We start from the raw sequence: 21088 nt of genomic DNA, 5'->3' as shown, positions 1-21088 counted from the left end.
CAGTCATGCATCTCGGTGGAACCTCCACCACGTTGGCAAGATCCTGAAGCGGAGCTGTGGAGGCTGCCCTGTCAATCCCCTCATAATAGATGTGGAATGGCAGGTCAGCCTTGTTCGTCATATTGACTCCCTTCAACAGTTGATCCAAGTTGTAGCTCTGCCCTTTAAAAATAGTTCCATAAACTGAGTACTTTTCTCCAGTACCCTGGATCCCATGGCCGCTAGACGCTGCACCCACTGGTAAATTGGGCCAAAAAAAACGGGACACCATGAATCTTATCCATTGCCTCTCACTGGGTTTGGTGTCTGTTACGCTCGAGAAATACGTCTGGCGGTCAACCAGAAAATAGTCCGGGTAGCCAAAAAACCCATCAACCCGATCTGGGAGATCCATGAAAGTCTCTTGCGGAAACTGGATCAAATCCAAGGCGGGGATGGTTTGCGTAGCGTGATATCTCCCTCATCTTCCTGCTGCATCCATGTTGGGCGGAGTATTCTGTCATGGATCGGTAATTGAGGCGGAAGCAAGTGCAGGTAAAGACATTTTATTAAAGGCAGGCAGACAAATCCAAAACGTGAAACAGAGGCGTAGTCGAAAGCAGGCAATGGGTCGGGCGATCGGCAAACAGGCATAAACTGGGCTAGGCAGGAATCAAAATCGAGTCACTAACAAGGAAATGAGAGGTGGGAAACAGCAGCGCGATATCATGGAAACTAATCTATGTTTTAAACTAAACAATCTCACTTTCAAGGTAACTATCTACTATAATACTCCGTGCCGTGTACTGGGAGACGAGGGGTATATATCGCAAACATAATCAGCGTTAAGTGCTGATGGTTGAAACCAATGTAGACACACCCTCGAACAACAACCAATGAGAAAACAGGGAGGAGACAGAACAGAAACAAAACAAACGTGTCCACAGTAAACATTGTCACAGTGATCAGAGCGTGTGCACTCCGGCTCCCCGAGCCGACTTCAGGCTGCAGCGCTGTCTACAGGGGAGATCGTGACAGTGGCTTACTCCTTGTGGAGTAACTGATGCTCTTGACCTGTATCTGCATGATTTTATGCATTGTGCTGCTGCTGCCACATGATTGGCTGATTAGATAACTGCATAAATGAGCAGGTGCACATTTATTAAAGTGGACGGTGAGTGTATATTGTTTGAAAAGTAAAGTTTTTTTTGATGATGTGGACCATCCATCACAAGTTCATGTGAATGAGTTGTTCAGAAATAATACAGTTATTTCAAAAATAATACAGTTTTAGGAAGATATTTTAAAACTACATAACTGTGACCATTAGGTTTAACAACAACTATTTTTTTGGTTACTTTGAAGACTTTGCAACGGCCACGTGTGTCACATTTCGCAGGCCAGTGTGCAACCTGGATGGTGCGAACATCACCTGGTACTCCAAAATGAACTCTCTTGGGTGGTGGTGGTGATTGTGAACATGTGTCGTGAACTGTTGAGCGACCTCTCTGTGAGCTTAAAAGAATCAGGCTACTGGCAACCTCTGCCTGGAAGCTCCTTTGTTTCAATGGCTTTTGGACACCAAGTCGTTGACATTCATGGTGGTAGATAAACCACGCATTAACAAGGCCCAACATGATGGTTTGCCAGAACAAGTAGAGGTACCACTTATGTTATCTCATATGGTATTTGTACCTTGCAAAACATGCATCAAGGAAGTCTATTCCCCCCACGAATTTGTTGTATTCCTTCACAATGTGTGGCCTGTTGACCTCCACAAAAGCTTTGTCAGATTTGCTCCAGCGTTGAACTTTGTCTTGAGGCTGAACTGCACAGTAGGATGAGATCAGGGTAACAGATTTACTGACAACCAGCTAAGCAACTGCAACAGAGTGTTCCTACAAAGTAGATCTGTCGCTGAAGAAGCTTGAGAACCAGTGCTGGAGAGGAAGAAAAATTGCCTGCAAATACTTTGTAGTTTTGTTTTGATGGGGGTGTTTCACACAGCTCAACCACAATGTCACCTCCTATGCCAAGTGGTGTTCTTTCCCCAGTGCCACCTTGATAGACCACAGAATCACATAGGATTGCTCATCAATAGAGTTGTGCTCTTCTGGGCCATGTAGTCTGTGTTAGTTGGGACGTGTAGTTCGTGTTAGTTGGGACGTGTAGTCCGTGTTATTAGGTGGGATGTGTAATCCGTGTTATTAGGTGGGATGTGTAGTCCGTGTTATTAGTTGGGACGTGTAGGCCGTGTTATTTGGGACGTGTAGTCCGTGTTAGTTGGGACGTGTAGTCTGTGTTAGTTGGGAAGTGTAGTCTGTGTTATTAGTTGGGACGTGTAGTCCGTGTTAGTTGGGAAGTGTAGTCCGTGTTATTAGTTGGGACGTGTAGTCCGTGTTATTAGGTGGAACGTGTAGTCCGTGTGAGTTGGGACGTGTAGTCCGTGTTAGTTGGGACGTGTAGTCCGTGTGAGTTGGGACGTGTAGTCTGTGTTAGTTGGGACGTGTAGTCTGTGTTGTTAGTTGGGACGTGTAGTCCGTGTTAGTTGGGACGTGTAGTCCGTGTTAGTTGGGACGTGTAGTCTGTGTTAGTTGGGACGTGTAGTCTGTGTTGTTAGTTGGGACGTGTAGTCCGTGTTAGTTGGGACGTGTAGTCCGTGTTAGTTGGGACGTGTAGTCCGTGTTAGTTGGGACGTGTAGTCCGTGTTAGTTGGGACGTGTAGTCTGTGTTGTTAGTTGGGACGTGTAGTCCGTCTTAGTTGGGACGTGTAGTCCGTGTTATTAGTTGGGATGTGTAGTCCGTGTTATTAGTTGGTACGTGTAGTCCGTGTTATTAGGTGGGATGTGTAGTCCGTGTTATTAGGTGGGATGTGTAGTCCGTGTTAGTTGGGATGTGTAGTCCGTGTTATTAGTTGGGATGTGTAGTCCGTGTTAGTTGTGACGTGTAGTCCGTGTTATTAGTTGGGATGTGTAGTCCGTGTTAGTTGTGACGTGTAGTCCGTGTTATTAGTTGGGATGTGTAGTCCGTGTTATTAGTTGGGATGTGTAGTCCGTGTTATTAGTTGGGACGTGTAGTCCGTGTTATTAGGTGGGACGTGTAGTCCGTGTTATTAGGTGGGATGTGTAGTCCGTGTTATTAGTTGGGATGTGTAGTCCGTGTTAGTTGTGACGTGTAGTCCGTGTTATTAGTTGGGATGTGTAGTCCGTGTTATTAGTTGGGATGTGTAGTCCGTGTTATTAGTTGGGACGTGTAGTCCGTGTTATTAGGTGGGACGTGTAGTCCGTGTTATTAGGTGGGATGTGTAGTCCGTGTTATTAGTTGGGATGTGTAGTCCGTGTTATTAGTTGGGACGTGTAGTCCGTGTTATTAGGTGGGACGTGTAGTCCGTGTTATTAGGTGGGATGTGTAGTCCGTGTTATTAGTTGGGATGTGTAGTCCGTGTTAGTTGGGATGTGTAGTCCATAGCAGCCATGTTTAGGCTGTCCTGTGTTTGGTAATGGTATAGAGGAAAAGTACAGAGCAGAATCTGGCGCTGACATGACATTGTAATACGTTTAGTTTATATTGTGCCTTTCCCACACGCAAGATTTCTTAACAATTATGAAAAACAAAAACGAACACAAAAAAAACAAAAACACTCTCTTCTGGGGTGATATCCAGGTGTAACGAGTATGGAGAATATTCCATAAATTTAATGTTTAGAATTACACAAAAGGAAGTGTATACCTGATGTAGCTGTCTACTTGTGTGAGTACTTTCCCTTTAAATTGTCATGATGTCATTGGTCTGTGTAATTTCCTGTTTTGGCTCCTCCTCTTCCCTTTCGCATTATGATTGAATGGGAGAGGTAGGTTTAATTTTGAGTTCTCAGTAATCTTGTTTCATCTTTATTTAAATCATCATTTATATACATATACCCATTTTAATTTGTGTGTATAGTGTTATTTTATTTATCTGTGTGATTATTTTTGTTGTTTTACCCTCCTTTTTGAGTGTTTTTTTTTTTTGTATTTTGTTTCAACATGTGGCCACATCATGTGTATTTTATAGAGCACAGTTTAAGGGCGATTCACTCAGGGAGACTGCTTGTTTGTGTCATCAGAGAATAAATGAAGAGTTGACCCAGATGCCGTCCACCTTTTTTTGGATAAAATAAAACACACAACGCAGACTACAACCAGTTACACAGTCATTGTTCGTGAACATATCAAGCCATGGATGGATCCAACACTTGCCTGTTTGACAATAAGTGTTGTCAGTGAAATGTAGAGATGCTAGCAGGGTCTGAAAACCGTGGCGAGACATGTTGTCAGCGACCATGGGACACCTTGTGTCATTTTCCAGTATGAACGATTTACCGGCATTTGCTGCAGACCCATGCGCAGATAGAGGCCAATCAGTATTTCCAATTTAACAGTGGTGTTAACTGTTCTTTGAGCTTCAGATTTCTGCACACTGTACAAATTAGATCGTTCCTTCCGTAACTCAAACATTTCTACAGTCAAGCTTTCTGAAAGGTGGTGTGTGAAAATAGTCTGGAGGTGTGACATTCAAGATGAAATGACCTCAAAATAGGACCAACGTACGATATTAAACTCTTTTTTGTTTGTGTCAGTTAAAAATATGCAAAATAGTTTCATAATACATTTCTTTAACAATTTAATTAATTTGATATTATTTTCATGTTTGCATTTGTTTAAAGATCTTTTGAAATGAACTGCAGAAAATATATCACTTCAAAATAACTGAATCAGCTAAATTAATTTAGCAGCTCATTGCCATTTTTCTTAATGTGACAAAGTGCACGTGACAGATTCTTTTTTAAGGTTAACAGCCCGATGCGACACACAAGTCACTACGATAGTTTCGTAACTTGTTTTATATAAATTGGTTCAAGAAATGTGAACAAAACAGGATAAATGTAATATAGGACATGTTATTAAAACATTGCATTTGTTAAATGGGTTGAAACATACCTCTAGTAACAAAAACAAGCCATTTAAAAATTGCTGACACTGCAACATGTGCCAACCAGGCAGACCACCATTTTGGAAATGATGTCATGGTAACACAAAACTGACATATGGTCACATGATCTAACCTGGATGTTCATTAGATGTCCTGGGTTAAAAGTCAGCTCCAAAAGGACCTTCCCAGCTCATCCCAGTATTTGTGACACCTTTGTCAGAACCGTGTTTTCTGGTGCTAGTTCCACACACTGCGTTACTGATCAGGACCCACCCAGCCCCCAGTGTTACACATGAGTTTATATGTTACACACCTTCAGTTATAGTGTTATAATAGTTAAGAGCAGCAGAGTTCACCCCATATAACCTGGGAATGTACAATACAGTGGATTTACACATGTGACCTTCAACACAGTGTTGATGTCTATTACTCACTGGATTTAATTATATTATAATCATTAATATGATAATAAACTCATGTGAAGTGCATTGATGTGTTTAGAGACAGTGAAAGTGTTCAGTGTTTTGTGGATCTTTATAATAATCAATGTGAATGTGAACATACATGAGAAATGACAAATTAGGTATAATCAGTTTAATATAATTTAATACAATTTAAATCTGGATCTGATCAAACCGATATTTATCCTTATGTTTGGCTAAATTGTTAAATACTACACTTAAGTTAAATGGGAGAAAAAAATTATAATTCTTAGTCAGAAAAACACAGAAGATCATTTTCAGTTTAAATTCAGTGTCCAGTTCTGACACCAAGTAGGAACAGATGAAGGAGATGACGACTCTTCCGTACTATTAATATAAAATAAGTGTGCAGTGTCAGTTACCTCAACCATAAATCCTGCACTAAAGAAAGACATGAAAGCAGCTTCCTGCTCCACACCCAGCTAAACACACAGAGACAGTTTTAACCAGTAAAACTGAGAGATCAGTGAAGTGAGAGAGAGATTTACATGAAGACGGCCGAGTGATCCTCTTTCTCCCAGAATAGAGCAGCACTTTCACCAGATGTTCAACTTCCTTCAGCCAAACTCACTGAAGCACAACACACAGCACTGAATCTACAGCTAAACACACTCTCTCATCACACTGATAATGACTATTAACTCTAATAAAAGAACACACAATGTCCAAAATGAAGCTTTATTTCAGCAGAGCAAAACTACAGGAAGAGCAACAGGACAGTGAAGAGAGTAAAGACAGAAATGTCAGCATTGTGTAGAATTGAAACTCTATTGTAGATGGATGTGTAAGCAGCTCAGTGTTCAATTCTATCTTGGAGCTGTTAGACTTCACACTGGCTCTTTCTGAACGTGACCGGATGATCGACGTTGTCATGGGAGACCTTACAGACAAACTCCTCCCCCTTTTCCCAGACTTCTTTGCTGAGGGTCAGGGTGCTGCTGCGTGTGTACCCGTCCTTCTTCTGTTCTTCTGCGCTGGTCAGAACCCCGTCCTTCACCTCTGAGCCGTCCACTGTCCAGCTCACCAGCGCCCCCTGTGGAGAATAGGCAGACAGCAGGCAGAGCAGCGAGGCCGATCCCTCACACAGCTGCAGAGAGGAGGGAGGGAGCAGAGACACGGAGGGCTTCACCGTGGGACCGGCTGGAGACCACAAACACACAATAAACACACATTTACACACGCTTACACAACATTTACTCATCACTGCTGATTCACATTACTGCAGTTCAGTAGAAACATCTGGACACTTCGATGACCTTCAGCAGCATCTATAAACTCTACCCATAGACATAAAAACAGAACCTAACTCTAAACGAACAGAGACACATGGGGGGCTTCAATTCGGGAGCAGTATCAGAATCAGAATCGGCTTTATTGCCGAGCGTGCTCACACATACGAGGAATTTGTCTGGAGAAACATCAGTCCATTTGGTTTAAAGTCCACTAACAAACAAAGAGAACATGTGGAAGCCATCAGCTTTAACTCCACACCATAATCCATCTTCTTTCTGATGTAGTGTTCACCCAGTTCTATTCAGTACTGTAACTGCATCCAGTAGTCACACTGTATTCCAACACTGAAACACTCAGTGAGTGTATTCTGTAAATGTTCTGAACTCCAACAGAGACAAAACCGGAAACTCTGCAGCAGCACAAACGTGTTCCAGCAGCAGGAGAACATTTACTAGTTACTCTTTACATCGTGGACCGAGCAGAACTTTCATCAGATTTATTCTGGTGTTGATACTCAATGAAAATGAATCACTAGACGCTGAACTCAAGGTAAATTTAAACAGCACAAACATCTGGATCTATTCTCTCACTTTTAACGATGAAATATAATCATTACAATCAACACAAACAAATAAATGTATTTAAGATACTGATTTTTTACACACTAACCTTCATAACAAACATTTAAAATGATTCATTTTCAACTTTTCTAAAGTTTGTTCAATAATCAAATTAATAATAAAAATAAATCCATGAATTTATTCCATTTTAAATAAAGAAGAGAGACTTACTTTTCACGATGAGTTTGGTTCCTCCACCGAAAGTCCTCCACAGTGATACATTCTAATGAAACCGTCGTACAAAAACCTCTGTTACACTACAGTGAACACACACACACACACACACACACACACACACACACACACACACACACACACACACACACACACACACACAGTTGTGGTGTTTGCATATGTGTGCTGTGTCAGTGCTGCACACACTTTAAGAGCTGTAGTGCTGATCAGAGTGTGTTCAGTCCTTTCAGAGCCACTGACACGCAGCACAATGATGATGGTACTGATTCTACTGCTGGGGACACTGGGACTCCTCGCTCACCGTGAGACTCTCTCTTTACTTTTATTATTCATACACATCATCACATCACTCTCACACTCATTACTACATTTGTTGACATTATTTTAACTCTGCATCCTTTTCTTTAGAGTCCTTTGGGGAAATCGTCCTGACTCAGTCTCCAGGATCTCAGTCTGTTTCTCCAGGACAATCTGTTACTCTCACCTGTACATCCAGTCAGAGTGTTAGCAATGACCTCCACTGGTACCTGCAGAAATCTGGAGAAGCTCCTAAACTCCTGATCTATAATGATGTTACACGGTACACTGGGGTTCCAGATCGTTTCAGTGGCAGTAGATCTGGTTTGCAATTTAGTCTAGAAATCTCTGGAGTTCAGGCTGAAGATGCAGGAGATTATTACTGTCAGCAGAGTGAGACATGGCCGTACACACAGTGTTATAGCGCCGTACAAAAACCTCCCTCAGCTGTAGAGGAAGTGCTCTGACTCAGAAACACACACTGATCCGAGAACAGCTGCAGAGCTGCTAAAGCTGCACTCCACTGAACATCAACTACAAACCACTACAGCACTGAGAATTTTTCTCTTTTCACTGGATTTACCAGACAATTGTGTTCACATTAGGAATGTCCTGTTTCACACCATGTACCAAAGACGTACAAGGTAGCACCTAAGGGTTCCAACAAGAAGGTTGTAATGTATTCCCCTTCTCTCAGCGCACATCTTCTGTTCCAGTGTGATTCTCACTTAGATTGTATTTTTGGTGTGTAAATTATTGGATTGTCTGATAGCATGTCTAATTGTCCAGGTCTTTTGTGTTGACTTAACACAGTGTTAGTACTACCTTTATCCTTTTCTGACCTGAGTGCTGTTCCATGAAGCAAGTTCAACATATGGGGTTTCAGCAAGGGTGGATTGAGTTATTTTGGGGCTGTAGGCAAAATATAGGAATGAGGCCCTTATTTTAGTGTTTTAATGGTGATGTTTACATTTTCAGCATACATGATTTAGCATTAATAATTAAAAATATAAATAATTTGCAATGTTTTCCACAGGATATTGTGAGACTACGGTGGTGGATCTTGGACCCACTAGGAGGGCCTGGGGGCATTCTCCCCATAAGAAAATTTAGTAAGAAAATTGTGTACATTATAAAGTTAAATGCATCAATGTGGTCCACTTTGAGAGCAAAATTAAGAAGCTAGACCTATGGAGAACTTTGCATTCTTGTAAAGAATTGTGTGCTCTACTAGTAGTTTGATCATGACATTGGTTGTATAGATATGAATGGTGATGACACGGTAAACAATTCACACCCATAAAGCCTGGTAAACGAGAGAGAGTTTAACGTAGTTCACAAACTTGACTAGAGCAAACAATTGAGGCATCAAAGAAATGGAGCATAAGTGGTTACCTGTGTTGAACTGGTTTACTTTTTTAGAAAATATAAATATATACTGGATGAGGAGGACATGGTATTGATCACCTCTCCCTACGTCCCTATTGGAAAACTTTAATTTCCTGGGCTTTAAGTAAAAGAGTTCTAATGTCCTTTTGTGCCTGACTTGGAGTGAGAGATGCTGTGCCATTATTATGAGAAGTGTAAAAATATTTTAGTTCATTATGAAACTGTGGCTGGACAAATTAGTCTGTGACGGGCCGCCATAGTCTAGGTAATTAATGGGAAACACTGAATTTGCATTTTTAGGGGGCCCTTGGCTTCTGGGGGGGGCAAGGTGGTTGCCTACTTTAGACTAGTGCTAAGTCTGCCTCTGGGTTTCAGTATGGTTCTCAGATTCACTAAACTAAGCATTCTCATGACACAGTTTCATAACTCGTTAAGTTGAACCAGATGTTCCTCATCAGGTCCTGTGGGCATTCACCTTAAAAAAGGGAAGATCTCACACTGGTTCAAATGCTTGTTGAAGCTGGAGTTGGACTGGATTTAGAATGTGTATTTTATGGCACAAGAGCAGATTGTAATAATACTTTTGTTTGAAAAAAATCTAATATATAATAACAGCAAAAAGCAATACTTTCACTGTCACCAAGGCAAGTGACAACAAATAGTCAACTGTGTAAATGAGTAAGTTGTAGATGTTTTTATTTCAATTCACATGACACTTGAGGTAAAAGCAATTGCAATTGAAATAATTAGCAGTGCATTTTTTTTCTAATTACAAATGTAGTCCAAACTGTGTTAAGGAATCTTGGCAGTAGATAAGAAAAATATATATATATTAGGTAAGGAAATAAGGAAGATAAAAATTATATTATACAAACTGGTACAGTGCTGTGAAAAAGTATTTGATTTCTGATGTCTTCTGGTGCTGTGTATATCTCATACTAAATTGTTTCAGAAATTAAAACCAAATCTAATATAAATCATGCAACCTGAGTAAACACAAAATACAGTTTTAAGATTATAATGCTATTTACTGAAGCAAAAAAAGTTATCCAATACCAACTGGGCCTGTGTGAAAATGTATTTGCCCCCGTAGTTATTAATGCCTCAGATCTATGAAAGTGCATTGATAATGGGGTTCAGCTGAACTAGACACAACCAGACCTGATTACTGCAAACCCTGTTCAATCACATCTACACTTAAATAGAACTTTCTCAACAGCATGTTGTTGGTTAAAAGTTCTCACCCAGTAACATACTACAACAAAGTTTAAAGAAATTCCAGAAATGATGAGGAAGAAAATGATTGAAGTACATCAGTCTGGGAAGGGTTACAAAGCTATTTCAAAGGCTCTGGGACTCCAAAGAACCACAGTGAGAGCCGTTATCTCCAAATGGAAAAACAGCACGGTAGTGAACCTTCCCAGAAGTGTCCGACCTTCCAAATTTCCTCCAAGAACACAGCGACGACTCATCCGGGAAGTCACAGAAGAGTCGAGGACAACATCAAAGGACCTACAGGCCTCTCTTACATCAATAAAGGTTACTGTTCATGACTCCACGATCAGAAAGACACTGGGGGAAAACGGCTCCATGGAAAAGTGGTGAGGTGAAACCCACTGCTAACCCAGAAGAACATTAAGACTCGTCTGAATTTCACCAAAACACACCATGATGATCCTCAAACCTTTTGGGAGAATGTTCTGTGTATTGAGGAGTCTAAAGTGGAACTGTTTGGAAGACAGGGGTCTTGTTACATCTGGCATAAACCAAACACCGAATTCCACAAAAAGATCATCATACCTACGGTCAAGCATGGTGGAAGTGTGATGGTGTGCGGAGGCTCTGCTGCTTCAGGGTCTGGGCAACGTGCAGTAATTGAGAGAAACATTAATTCTGCTCTCTAACAGAAAATCCTAAAGGAGAATGTCCGGTCTTCAGTCCGTAAGTTGAAACTCAATGTCACAATGGAGAGGCGGAGACAGATGCAAGTGTAGTTGAAACAATTTATTCAAACAAAGTCCAGCAAATAATTCCTATTCGAAAGTCAGATTCAAAATCAAGGCAGGCATAAAGGGTCAGGGGATCAGCAAACAGGATATCGTAGAAAGAAAAAAAACAGAATACAAAAACCAAGAAATGATCAAAGTCAAAAACCAGAACAGTGATAAACAATAGCTTGATAAGTCAGAGTATGCACAACTGGGCGTATGATTGGCAACAGCTCATTGTCATTAGAACTTTGGAGAATGAGAGTGTGCCGGTGTGCGGATTTGGGAGTTGTAGTCTGTGTCTGCCATGTTTGTAGCTGCTGGTGTATTCTGGGAATTGGAGTTCAAAGATGGAATAGACCTGACAATCAAGCGCAACTGCATTATACAGCAAGACTTTGATCCAAAGCATAAGAGTAAGTCCACCTCTGAATGGCTCGAAAAAAAGCTAAATTAAAGTTTTGGAGTGTTCTAGTCAAAGTCCTGACTTGAACCAAATGAGATGCTGTGGCATGATCTTAAACGGGCAGTTCATGTGTAAAAACCCTCCAGTGGCCGAACTAAAGCGGTTCTGCAAAGAACAGTGGGCCAAAATTCCCCCACAGTGCTGTGAAAGACTGATCTCCAGTTATCGGAAGTGTTTGGTTGCAGTTATTGGCACAAGCAGATTTTAAGTTTAAGGGGCAATTAGTTTTTCACATGGGTGATAGGTGTTGCATAACTTTTTTTTGCTTCAATCAAAATAAATAAATAAAAAGAAAGGTGTTTGCTCAGGTTGACTTGGTTTTATGTTGTATTTCGATCTAAAAGTATTTAGTATGAGTTATATTGTCAGAGTAGTCCACTGTCTGTGAATGAAGTTTTAGTGTTGTGTCTTTGAAATTGCAATAAAATCTGCAGCCACACTTCAAACTAATAGTCTCAGTTCCACCACCAGCTCATACCATCCTTTCAACCCACAAACTTAATTAGTGCCCTGAATTTTATTTTATTCATGAGCATCCAGTTTCACACACTTGCATGGAATTTGTTAGGCATATGGGTCGTATGGGTCCTAATGTAATATTAGTTTAATGTAACCGTTCCAGCAAACGTTTAGTTGTGTTTCACTGTCGAGTCGGTGAGATCACAGAGACTGTTTGAATGAATTTGTTTCATAAGTTTTATTTTTTTATTTACTCCATGCAGAACATTATTTCTTTGTGTGAAACAGAAACACAAGTATTTTTGCTTTTAATCGGTAATCTGAGTTTAGTATGTGAGTGATGTCATGGCCAGTTGGAACGGCCTGTGACTAGAGAGAGCCAGGTATGTTTTTACAGCTCTCTGTAACAAAGGGTAAAAATGTGTTATATTAAGTGAGAATTAGAGTTAGTACCAATTACAGAAGTGTTATAAAGCTGGAATGAGTGTAGAGTGTGCGTTTAGAGCATGCCTTTTCCCAAGTAATATGAAAACATCATTCAGTGCATAGAATGTGTGTAGTTCTCAGTTAAACCTCAATAAAGATGTGTTTACAGTCATATGTGTTCCCTAGACAGTCGATGAACTTGAAGGTACTGTGTTAATGGGGCAGGGCTAATATGTTTTCTCTCATATACCCTTCAGCTGAAAGAACACTGATCTGAGCTGGTGTGTGTGTTTCCACTGTCCTGTGTTTAATAAACTGCAGGTATGCAACATTAAAAAAACTCTATTTCACATAATTGAGACATACTGAATGGAAATGATTTTTTTTCCCTGTAAGTAGAATATCAATGTAAATTAATATGTATTGGTGGATTTATTTTATTTTATAACTGAATAGTGTGTTATGTGGCTGTGTATACAGTATTCATGTGAAAAATATGTGTGAAGTCTGACACAAAAACAGATTGTTTATTATATAATAGTATTTATTGAAAAGAACAGCGTCTCGGGAACAGCCTGTGACTGGAGAGAGTCAGCCAAGAGAACACTGATCTGAGAGTGTATGTGTGTTTCCACTGTCCTGTGTTTAAAAAACTGCAGACGTGATTGGCCAATGAGGGTGGTGTTAGTGGTTCATCCACTACACAGACAGAGGAATGTTACAATCACATCCAGCAACTCTTCCCAACAGCAAGTCAATCATTTTGTATTTTGTGCATTTGAGATGTACCGCAGTTTTAAATTCTCCACCTAAGTAGTTCATCAGATTCAAACCAGATGTGGGCAGTATGATGTCATGCCATGTCATCAATTGACAGGTCACACAGTGCAAACAGGCTCATCAGATTCATCATAAATTGGGTCAGCATGGTGTCCATATATCCATGATGCAAAATGCGGAAGAATATTTGATATTATGTAAAATATGGCAATGTTGAGACAATCAATTAACACATTTGGCAATGCAAATAGGAAGGAATGCCACTGTACATGGTTCAATGTGGCTCAAATCTCTTTTGTTTGTTTCAGTGATATAAGGTTTACTTGCTTCATAACAAATTTGGTCTGCATGATATCAAGTAAAAGTTGTTAATTTCACACACATTCTGTTACATTTATGATTCGATATTTAACTTGATTTGTGTAAGTAGGTCTATACCGGATCTGTGTGGAACACCCTGGTTAACTGGGACAGTGTGTGATCTAAATAGACCTCTAGAGACAAGATGGAGACTGTCACACTGATACGATTCAGGTCACTTTAAATCAGCACCTGGATGTCCGATATATTTCAAATGTTTATGAAAATAGGTACTTAATCAGACAAAAGATTTGTTCCTAGGACCAGAGCAGTTTGAGTTCTGTGTCCAGATCTGATAGCAAATTAATTTATTGATTAATTAATCAGTAAATCAGTCAGAAAGTGAAGTGAGAGAGAGATTTACATGAAGACGGCCGAGTGATCCTCTTTCTCCCAGAATAGAGCAGCACTTTCACCAGATGTTCAACTTCCTTCAGCCAAACTCACTGAAGCACAACACACAGCACTGAATCTACAGCTAAACACACTCTCTCATCACACTGATAATGACTATTAACTCTAATAAAAGAACACACAATGTCCAAAATGAAGCTTTATTTCAGCAGAGCAAAACTACAGGAAGAGCAACAGGACAGTGAAGAGAGTAAAGACAGAAATGTCAGCATTGTGTAGAATTGAAACTCTATTGTAGATGGATGTGTAAGCAGCTCAGTGTTCAATTCTATCTTGGAGCTGTTAGACTTCACACTGGCTCTTTCTGAACGTGACCGGATGATCGACGTTGTCATGGGAGACCTTACAGACAAACTCCTCCCCCTTTTCCCAGACTGCTTTGCTGAGGGTCAGGGTGCTGCTGCGTGTGTACCCGTCCTTCTTCTGTTCTTCTGCGCTGGTCAGAACCCCGTCCTTCACCTCTGAGCCGTCCACTGTCCAGCTCACCAGCGCCCCCTGTGGAGAGTAGGCAGACAGCAGGCAGAGCAGCGAGGCCGATCCCTCAGACAGCTGCAGAGAGGAGGGAGGGAGCAGAGACACGGAGGGCTTCACCGTGGGACCGGCTGGAGACCACAAACACACAAGAAACACACATTTACACACGCTTACACAACATTTACTCATCACTGCTGATTCACATTACTGCAGTTCAGTAGAACTACTCAGCAGGAGAACATTTACTAGTCACTCGTTATATTGTGGAGCGACTCGGACTTTGATCAGATTTATTCTGGGAGTGTATTCCAGTCCTCCTAAGTTGTTCTGCTACTTTTACATGTAGTCCTACAGTAAAATAAAGACACTGATGATGTAAATACACTGATATTCCACAGAATCAGGGCTGGAAAATACAACATCACACCTTCCCTTTGAGTTTCCTGATAACAAGATTTACTCGATTAGAAATCACATATCTGGCAAAAAGTCTGAGAAATCAGTCCAGTGATGGAAATAACCACATCACACCACATCCACCTTTCTACACACTGTTTATCTTTGTTTGGAGATTCAAAATCAGTACATCAGTGAAATGATAGAAGGCTAACAGACACAGGATTAAGTTTTATACCATGTCCTTCACAGCACACAATATGAACTTAAGAAGCTGTGAATGTAAAAGTGCTCCGTTTACTGAGGAACACACTGCGTACTTATTCAGCTAACAGCTCACTCCTCATTTATTCTTTCTTATAAATTATTTTTATTTTACTGTCAGAGTTTTTTAAAAAAAAACACCTACATTCATTATCATTAAGTACAAATCCATAATAAATAAATAAGTAAATAAATAAATAAATAATTTAGTGAATTTATAATGCCTACATTATTTACTTACTGGGGTTCAACACAAACATAAACAAATAAAATAAACAATTTTCTTTTCGTCTAAACTTTATTCAATATTCTGAGTAACGATGAAAATAAAAATATAGAATTTTAAATAAAGGAGAGAGACTTACTGACGATGAGTTTGGTTCCTCCACCGAAAGTCCACCACAGTGATACATTCTAATGAAACCGTCATACAAAAACCTCTGTTACACTACAGTGACCACACACACACACACACACACACACACACACACACACACACACACACACACACGCACACACACACACACACACACACACACACACACACACACACACACACACACACACACAGTTGTGGTGTTTGCATATGTGTGCTGTGTCAGTGCTGCACACACTTTAAGAGCTGTAGTGCTGATCAGAGTGTGTTCAGTCCTTTCAGAGCCACTGACACGCAGCACAATGATGATGGTACTGATTCTACTGCTGGGGACACTGGGACTCCTCGCTCACCGTGAGACTCTCTCTTTACTTTTATTATTCATACACATCATCACATCACTCTCACACTCATTACTACATTTGTTGACATTATTTTAACTCTGCATCCATTTCTTTAGAGTCCTTTGGGGAAATCGTCCTGACTCAGTCTCCAGGATCTCAGTCTGTTTCTCCAGGACAATCTGTTACTCTCACCTGTACATCCAGTCAGGGTGTTAGCAATAACCTCAACTGGTACCTGCAGAAATCTGGAGAAGCTCCTAAACTCCTGATCTATTATGCATCTAACCGTCAGTCTGGGATTCCAGATCGTTTCAGTGGCAGTGGATCTGGTTCACAGTTTAGTCTTAAAATCTCTGGAGTTCAGTCTGAAGATGCAGGAGATTATTACTGTCAGCAGGGTAGCAGCTTTCCGTACACACAGTGTTATAGCGCCGTACAAAAACCTCCCTCAGCTGTAGAGGAAGTGCTCTGACTCAGAAACACGCACTGATCTGAGAACAGCTGCAGAGCTGCTAAAGCTGCACTCCACTGAACATCATCAAACGTGCTGATGTTTAAAACATAATCATTCCTGAAAAGCAGAAAACTCTTCATCAGCTGTTCCTTCTGTGATGAGAAATCAGCTGATGTGTGTAATGGTATATGATGATTTCCACCTTCTGCTAAGAGGAGCAGTGTCTACTCCACACTACTGTAACACACAATGTAGTGCAGGATCTTTCAATAAGACTCAACATTCATTTCTATATTATTCTCTATTTCAATATTCATTTTCTCATCATCTGTAAAGTTTAACCACCAAACAGTCTCCTTTTCTACCCCATAGAAATAAAACTCAATTGAATTGAACACCTGAAACACACATGACCCGAGTTCCTGCTGAAGGAAAAATCACCACAATAGAACATAAAGCTTCATTTGACTGAAGATAAATGTGAAGGCAGTTTGACGCAGGTCTACGTGATGATGTAATGACTGTATTTATGGTGTCGTTTAAAACATCTGTGCCTAGAAAGCTCTTGCTTCCTTTCCCCTGATTATATTCTGAGCTAAAAGAGCAGACGATCAGCTCCTGTCAGAGCACCTGGCTGATAAAAGATCAATCTACTTAGGAAGCAAATAATGAAAAGCTTTCGTCATTGCAGATCCATAAATCCAGCTGTACACTGCAGAGAGTCTGCAAAGTAGCCGATCTGCTCCATAATCTTCATCACCTGGAAAAGAGTTCTGTTCTAACCTGTAGACTAGAGATCTAGGTCTGTATCTTCAGGAGGTTCAGACTGTAGGAAAGGGGCTGATGGGAGAAGTGCTTGGATGTTCTACAAGGCTGTGGGTAACTTCCTGTCTCTATCTAAACAATCTATGACTTTACTGGTTTGAAACATAAAGGTTTTATTTGTCAGAAGTTGCTTTATAGTCCCGTGTGTTAAATGCAGAAATAATGTAGAACATCTGGATCTGGTAAATGAATCAGAATTGATTAAATCTTTAATAAAAGACGAGGACACACACACCGGGCCTCATTTATCAATCCTTTAGTAAAGTTGTGTGTGAATGTTTGCACAGACCCGGGCGTCCTTCTTTTACACACTGCCGTTTCTTCTTAATTGAGTGACGAGTCATATTTATATTCATTTACGGATTTGTGTTGACTTGCGCTCGTTAATTATTTTCTTCACGTTTAAAATGTCTTTAATTGAAGACATGAAACAGCTGGTTTCACTAAAATCTCATTCCATGTGTTTGTACATTTGTACATGTGTGACTGAAATCAATAAGATCTATAAACCTGACAGCATCATCTGTATATAAAAGTGCAGTAATCCATGACAATTATACGGACATCAGCGAGGAGGTAAGGAATATTGTGCTGTTGTTGTGATTGTTCATTTCTGAAACGTTTTGTTCCTATATTCTGACTGAATTCTGGAGTTTATTTTCAGGACTCACCAGAAGATTCTGCTAACATCAGCATCCTTCCTGAAGCACGTGGCTCTGAGAAGATTGCACATGTACAGTCGGCCATGTTAGATGTTAGCAGTCCAAGAGGTTCCTGCCAGTATCTGCTCTGAAGGTGAAGAGTGGAGGACCAGGACGACCCCACTAACAAATCAAAAGCAGGTCATTAACTTGGTGGAGGACTTTCATTCCACTGGCCCACTCACCTCAGAATTCAGTGGAGCTCAATTCACAGCAGAGATGGAATCTGTTCTAGATAATAATACACTGCTTTTGTCCTTTGAGTCTCGGAGCATTGGGCACAGCAGGCTTTGGTTCTACAGTGATACAGTCATGGTACAAAACCCTCTGTTACACTACAGTGACCACACACCCACACACACACACACACACACACACACACACACACACACACACACATACACACACACACACACACACACACACACACAGACACAGACACAGACACAGACACACACACACACACACATACACACACACACACACACACACACGTTTCCATAGAGAGAGGTTCCACTTTGCATTAGCAGCTCATGCTTCAGCGCTCTGCGAGTGTTTATAGCCCTGTGACTTTAACACTTCATGACTGAGAGCTGCTGCTCAGCGACTTCACCCACAGCAACCATGAGTTTGATCAGCGTCTTCATCTGCACACTGGCCCTCTGCGCTCGAGGTAACACAATGTTTTATCTTCTCCTGTTCAGCTGACAAATCCATGTGAAGTAGGCCGACTAGATGAACTTCACACTCAACATCATTATTAATGTAGGGAACAGATTTCTTCTTCTTCTTTTTTTCAGGATCCAGAGGTCAGGTGACTGTGACTCAGAGTCCTGCAGTGAAACCTGTTTCTCCAGGAGACACACTCACCATCAGCTGTAAAACCAGCTCTGCTGTTTACCGCTGGAGTGATGGAGATGAAGATATATTCTGGTATCAGCAGAAAGCTGGAGAAGCTCCTAAACTCCTGATCTATTATGCTAGCACTAGAGCATCAGGTATTCCAGCTCGTTTCAGTGGCAGTGGATCTGGATCTGATTTCACTCTGACCATCAGTGGAGTCCAGACTGAAGATGCTGGAGATTATTACTGTCAGAGTCGACATGATATCAGTGGTAGCTGGGTGTTCACACAGTGTTAGAGCGTCGTACAAAAACCTGTGTGAGTGTGACTGCTGCAGCTGGGACCTACTGCAGGTGCTGAGGGGGACGATGTGATACAGCACAATCACACACACACACACACACACACACACACACACACACACAGACACAATCACAATCACACACACACACACACACTCACACACACACTCACACACACACTCACACACACACTCACACACACACACCCACGCAATCACACACACACACACACACACACACACACACACACACACACACACACACACACACACACACACACACACACACGTCCACTGCAGGATAAATTTGATGAAGGTGAATTTACAGTAAGTTTATATTATTGAGCTGGCTTTGCTGAATCATACAGCTGTGTATCATCAGCCTAGCAGTGGAAGCTAACAGCATGTTAATGGATCATTTTACCCAGAGGTAGCATGTACAGGGAAAAGCAGTGGGTGTAGAACAGAGCTGTCTCAGTACTGTGATGAGGCCTAAATACTGACTGAGACATTTCATGTATGTGATTCCTAGTTTATCTGCTGAACTACAAAGAGTTTAGTTGTGAATGGAGCTACATTATCTAGCACGCAGTGGAACGTTAACTCTAAACATTCAGTCACTTGATGGAGTTCTGTGGGTCAGAGGGTGAACCAATCAGAGTCCACATATCTGGGAGATGTTCAATCATTCTCAGTACAGTAGTGGATGTGATTGTACGCTTGATGCAGTAGTGAGTGAAGTGCATATATTATGACTCAGACACACTGTAAATAAAATGAGGTAGTGATTATAGAGATTTTCACATTAACAGGAGCAAAACTGTATCGCCTGAAAATGTCACTGATGTTCATGTTGCAACACAAAGCTTAGAAAAGAGAAAGTTCTACACCTCTCTGATCTCACAGCAGCTAATATTACACAAGAATCCTCTTTATCTGTGATCAAAATGTCCTTTTATTCCAGCTGCATGATCATTAACTATCAGGATTGTATTGTTTTTATTTGATAACACCTAGAGTATCGTTATAAATAATGGAGATGAACAGAAATCCAGATATAAATGATCAGATTTTGTTTAGTTTATCACATATTATTCACATGATGTCACGTGTGTTTGTTTAAGATCACATCTGCAATTTCAGGCCATAACATGTTGAAAAGCACATCCACATCACACTAACATTTCTTTAAAACACTACAATGTGAACTCTTTTCAGTACTTTTTATGAAACTGTATCCTGGCCATCCTGTTTTTGTGGTAAATTAGAGGTTTGCATTTTGCAGTGAAGCCTCTGTATTTCTGTTCATGTCTTCTGGGGACAGAAAGTCGTTGATAATTCCACATCTGCCTCCTGAAGAGTGTTTCTGATCTGTCCGACGGTGTATGAGGTTTTTTCTTCATTATGGTGAGAATTCTTCTGTCATCAGCTGTGGAGGTCTTCCTTGGCCTAACATTCACTTTATGGTTACGAAGCTCACCAGTTCTCCCTTTCTTCTTAATAATCTTCCGAACAGTTGATTTGGTAAGCCTAAGCTTTGGCCGATGTGTCTGACTGCTTTTTTCTCGATTCTCAGCCTTATAATAGTTTTCTTGACTTTCACTGGTACAAATCTGGTCCTCATGTTGACAAACAGCAGAAGCAGATGCCAAGGGTGACCAAAAGCCTTGAATCAAGACCAGATGCTGAAAGCTGAGAGTAGTGTGTATACCTACATTACTGAAACAATTAAACACACCTGAGTTGTCACGACCCCCAGGGCTATTCCACCATGTGCCACCCTGACTGTCCTTGTAGAACTTCTTCCTCTGTTTACTCATGTGGTTTTTATTTCCCTGGTTGGTTAGTGCTTTATTTAAGTTCCCTGTGGTTCTTCCTTAGTTCCTGGAGTACTCACTCATGTCAGGTTATGTTTGAGTTTCTGGTTTTCTTGTGTTGGTTCTGCTTGTGTTATTTGCACCATTTTTATGATTACTTTTTATGATTTTATGATTACCATTACTAAGAAAGCAATTTTTCTAAAATTTTTAATGAATACCAAAACAAAACAA

General features: G+C 40.7%; 1 long non-coding RNA gene and 2 gene segments (V, D, J or C); 2 read left to right on the top strand and 1 right to left on the bottom strand.

Moving 5' to 3' along the window:
- Window positions 1-14185: 14185 nt before the first annotated feature.
- On the bottom strand, window positions 14186-15775 carry LOC128634994 (uncharacterized). The gene is made up of 2 exons (XR_008397901.1): window positions 15559-15775; window positions 14186-14661 (listed from the first exon to the last, which is right to left on the bottom strand). It is a non-coding gene; the product is annotated as an uncharacterized LOC128634994 (long non-coding RNA).
- An 11-nt stretch (window positions 15776-15786) lies between these two features.
- LOC108261608 (immunoglobulin kappa variable 3-15-like) lies at window positions 15787-16419 on the top strand. The segment is given in 2 exon segments: window positions 15787-15923; window positions 16030-16419. Coding segments are annotated over 2 exon segments (408 nt in total).
- Window positions 16420-18387: 1968 nt separating this feature from the next.
- LOC128634986 (Ig kappa chain V region 3381-like) lies at window positions 18388-19173 on the top strand. The segment is given in 2 exon segments: window positions 18388-18566; window positions 18694-19173. Coding segments are annotated over 2 exon segments (432 nt in total).
- Window positions 19174-21088: the final 1915 nt, after the last annotated feature.

Source organism: Ictalurus punctatus, chromosome 14 (genome assembly GCF_001660625.3).
Source record: "Ictalurus punctatus breed USDA103 chromosome 14, Coco_2.0, whole genome shotgun sequence".
NCBI classification, from domain to species: Eukaryota; Metazoa; Chordata; class Actinopteri; order Siluriformes; family Ictaluridae; genus Ictalurus; species Ictalurus punctatus.
This window is presented reverse-complemented; position numbering and strand designations above follow the sequence as displayed.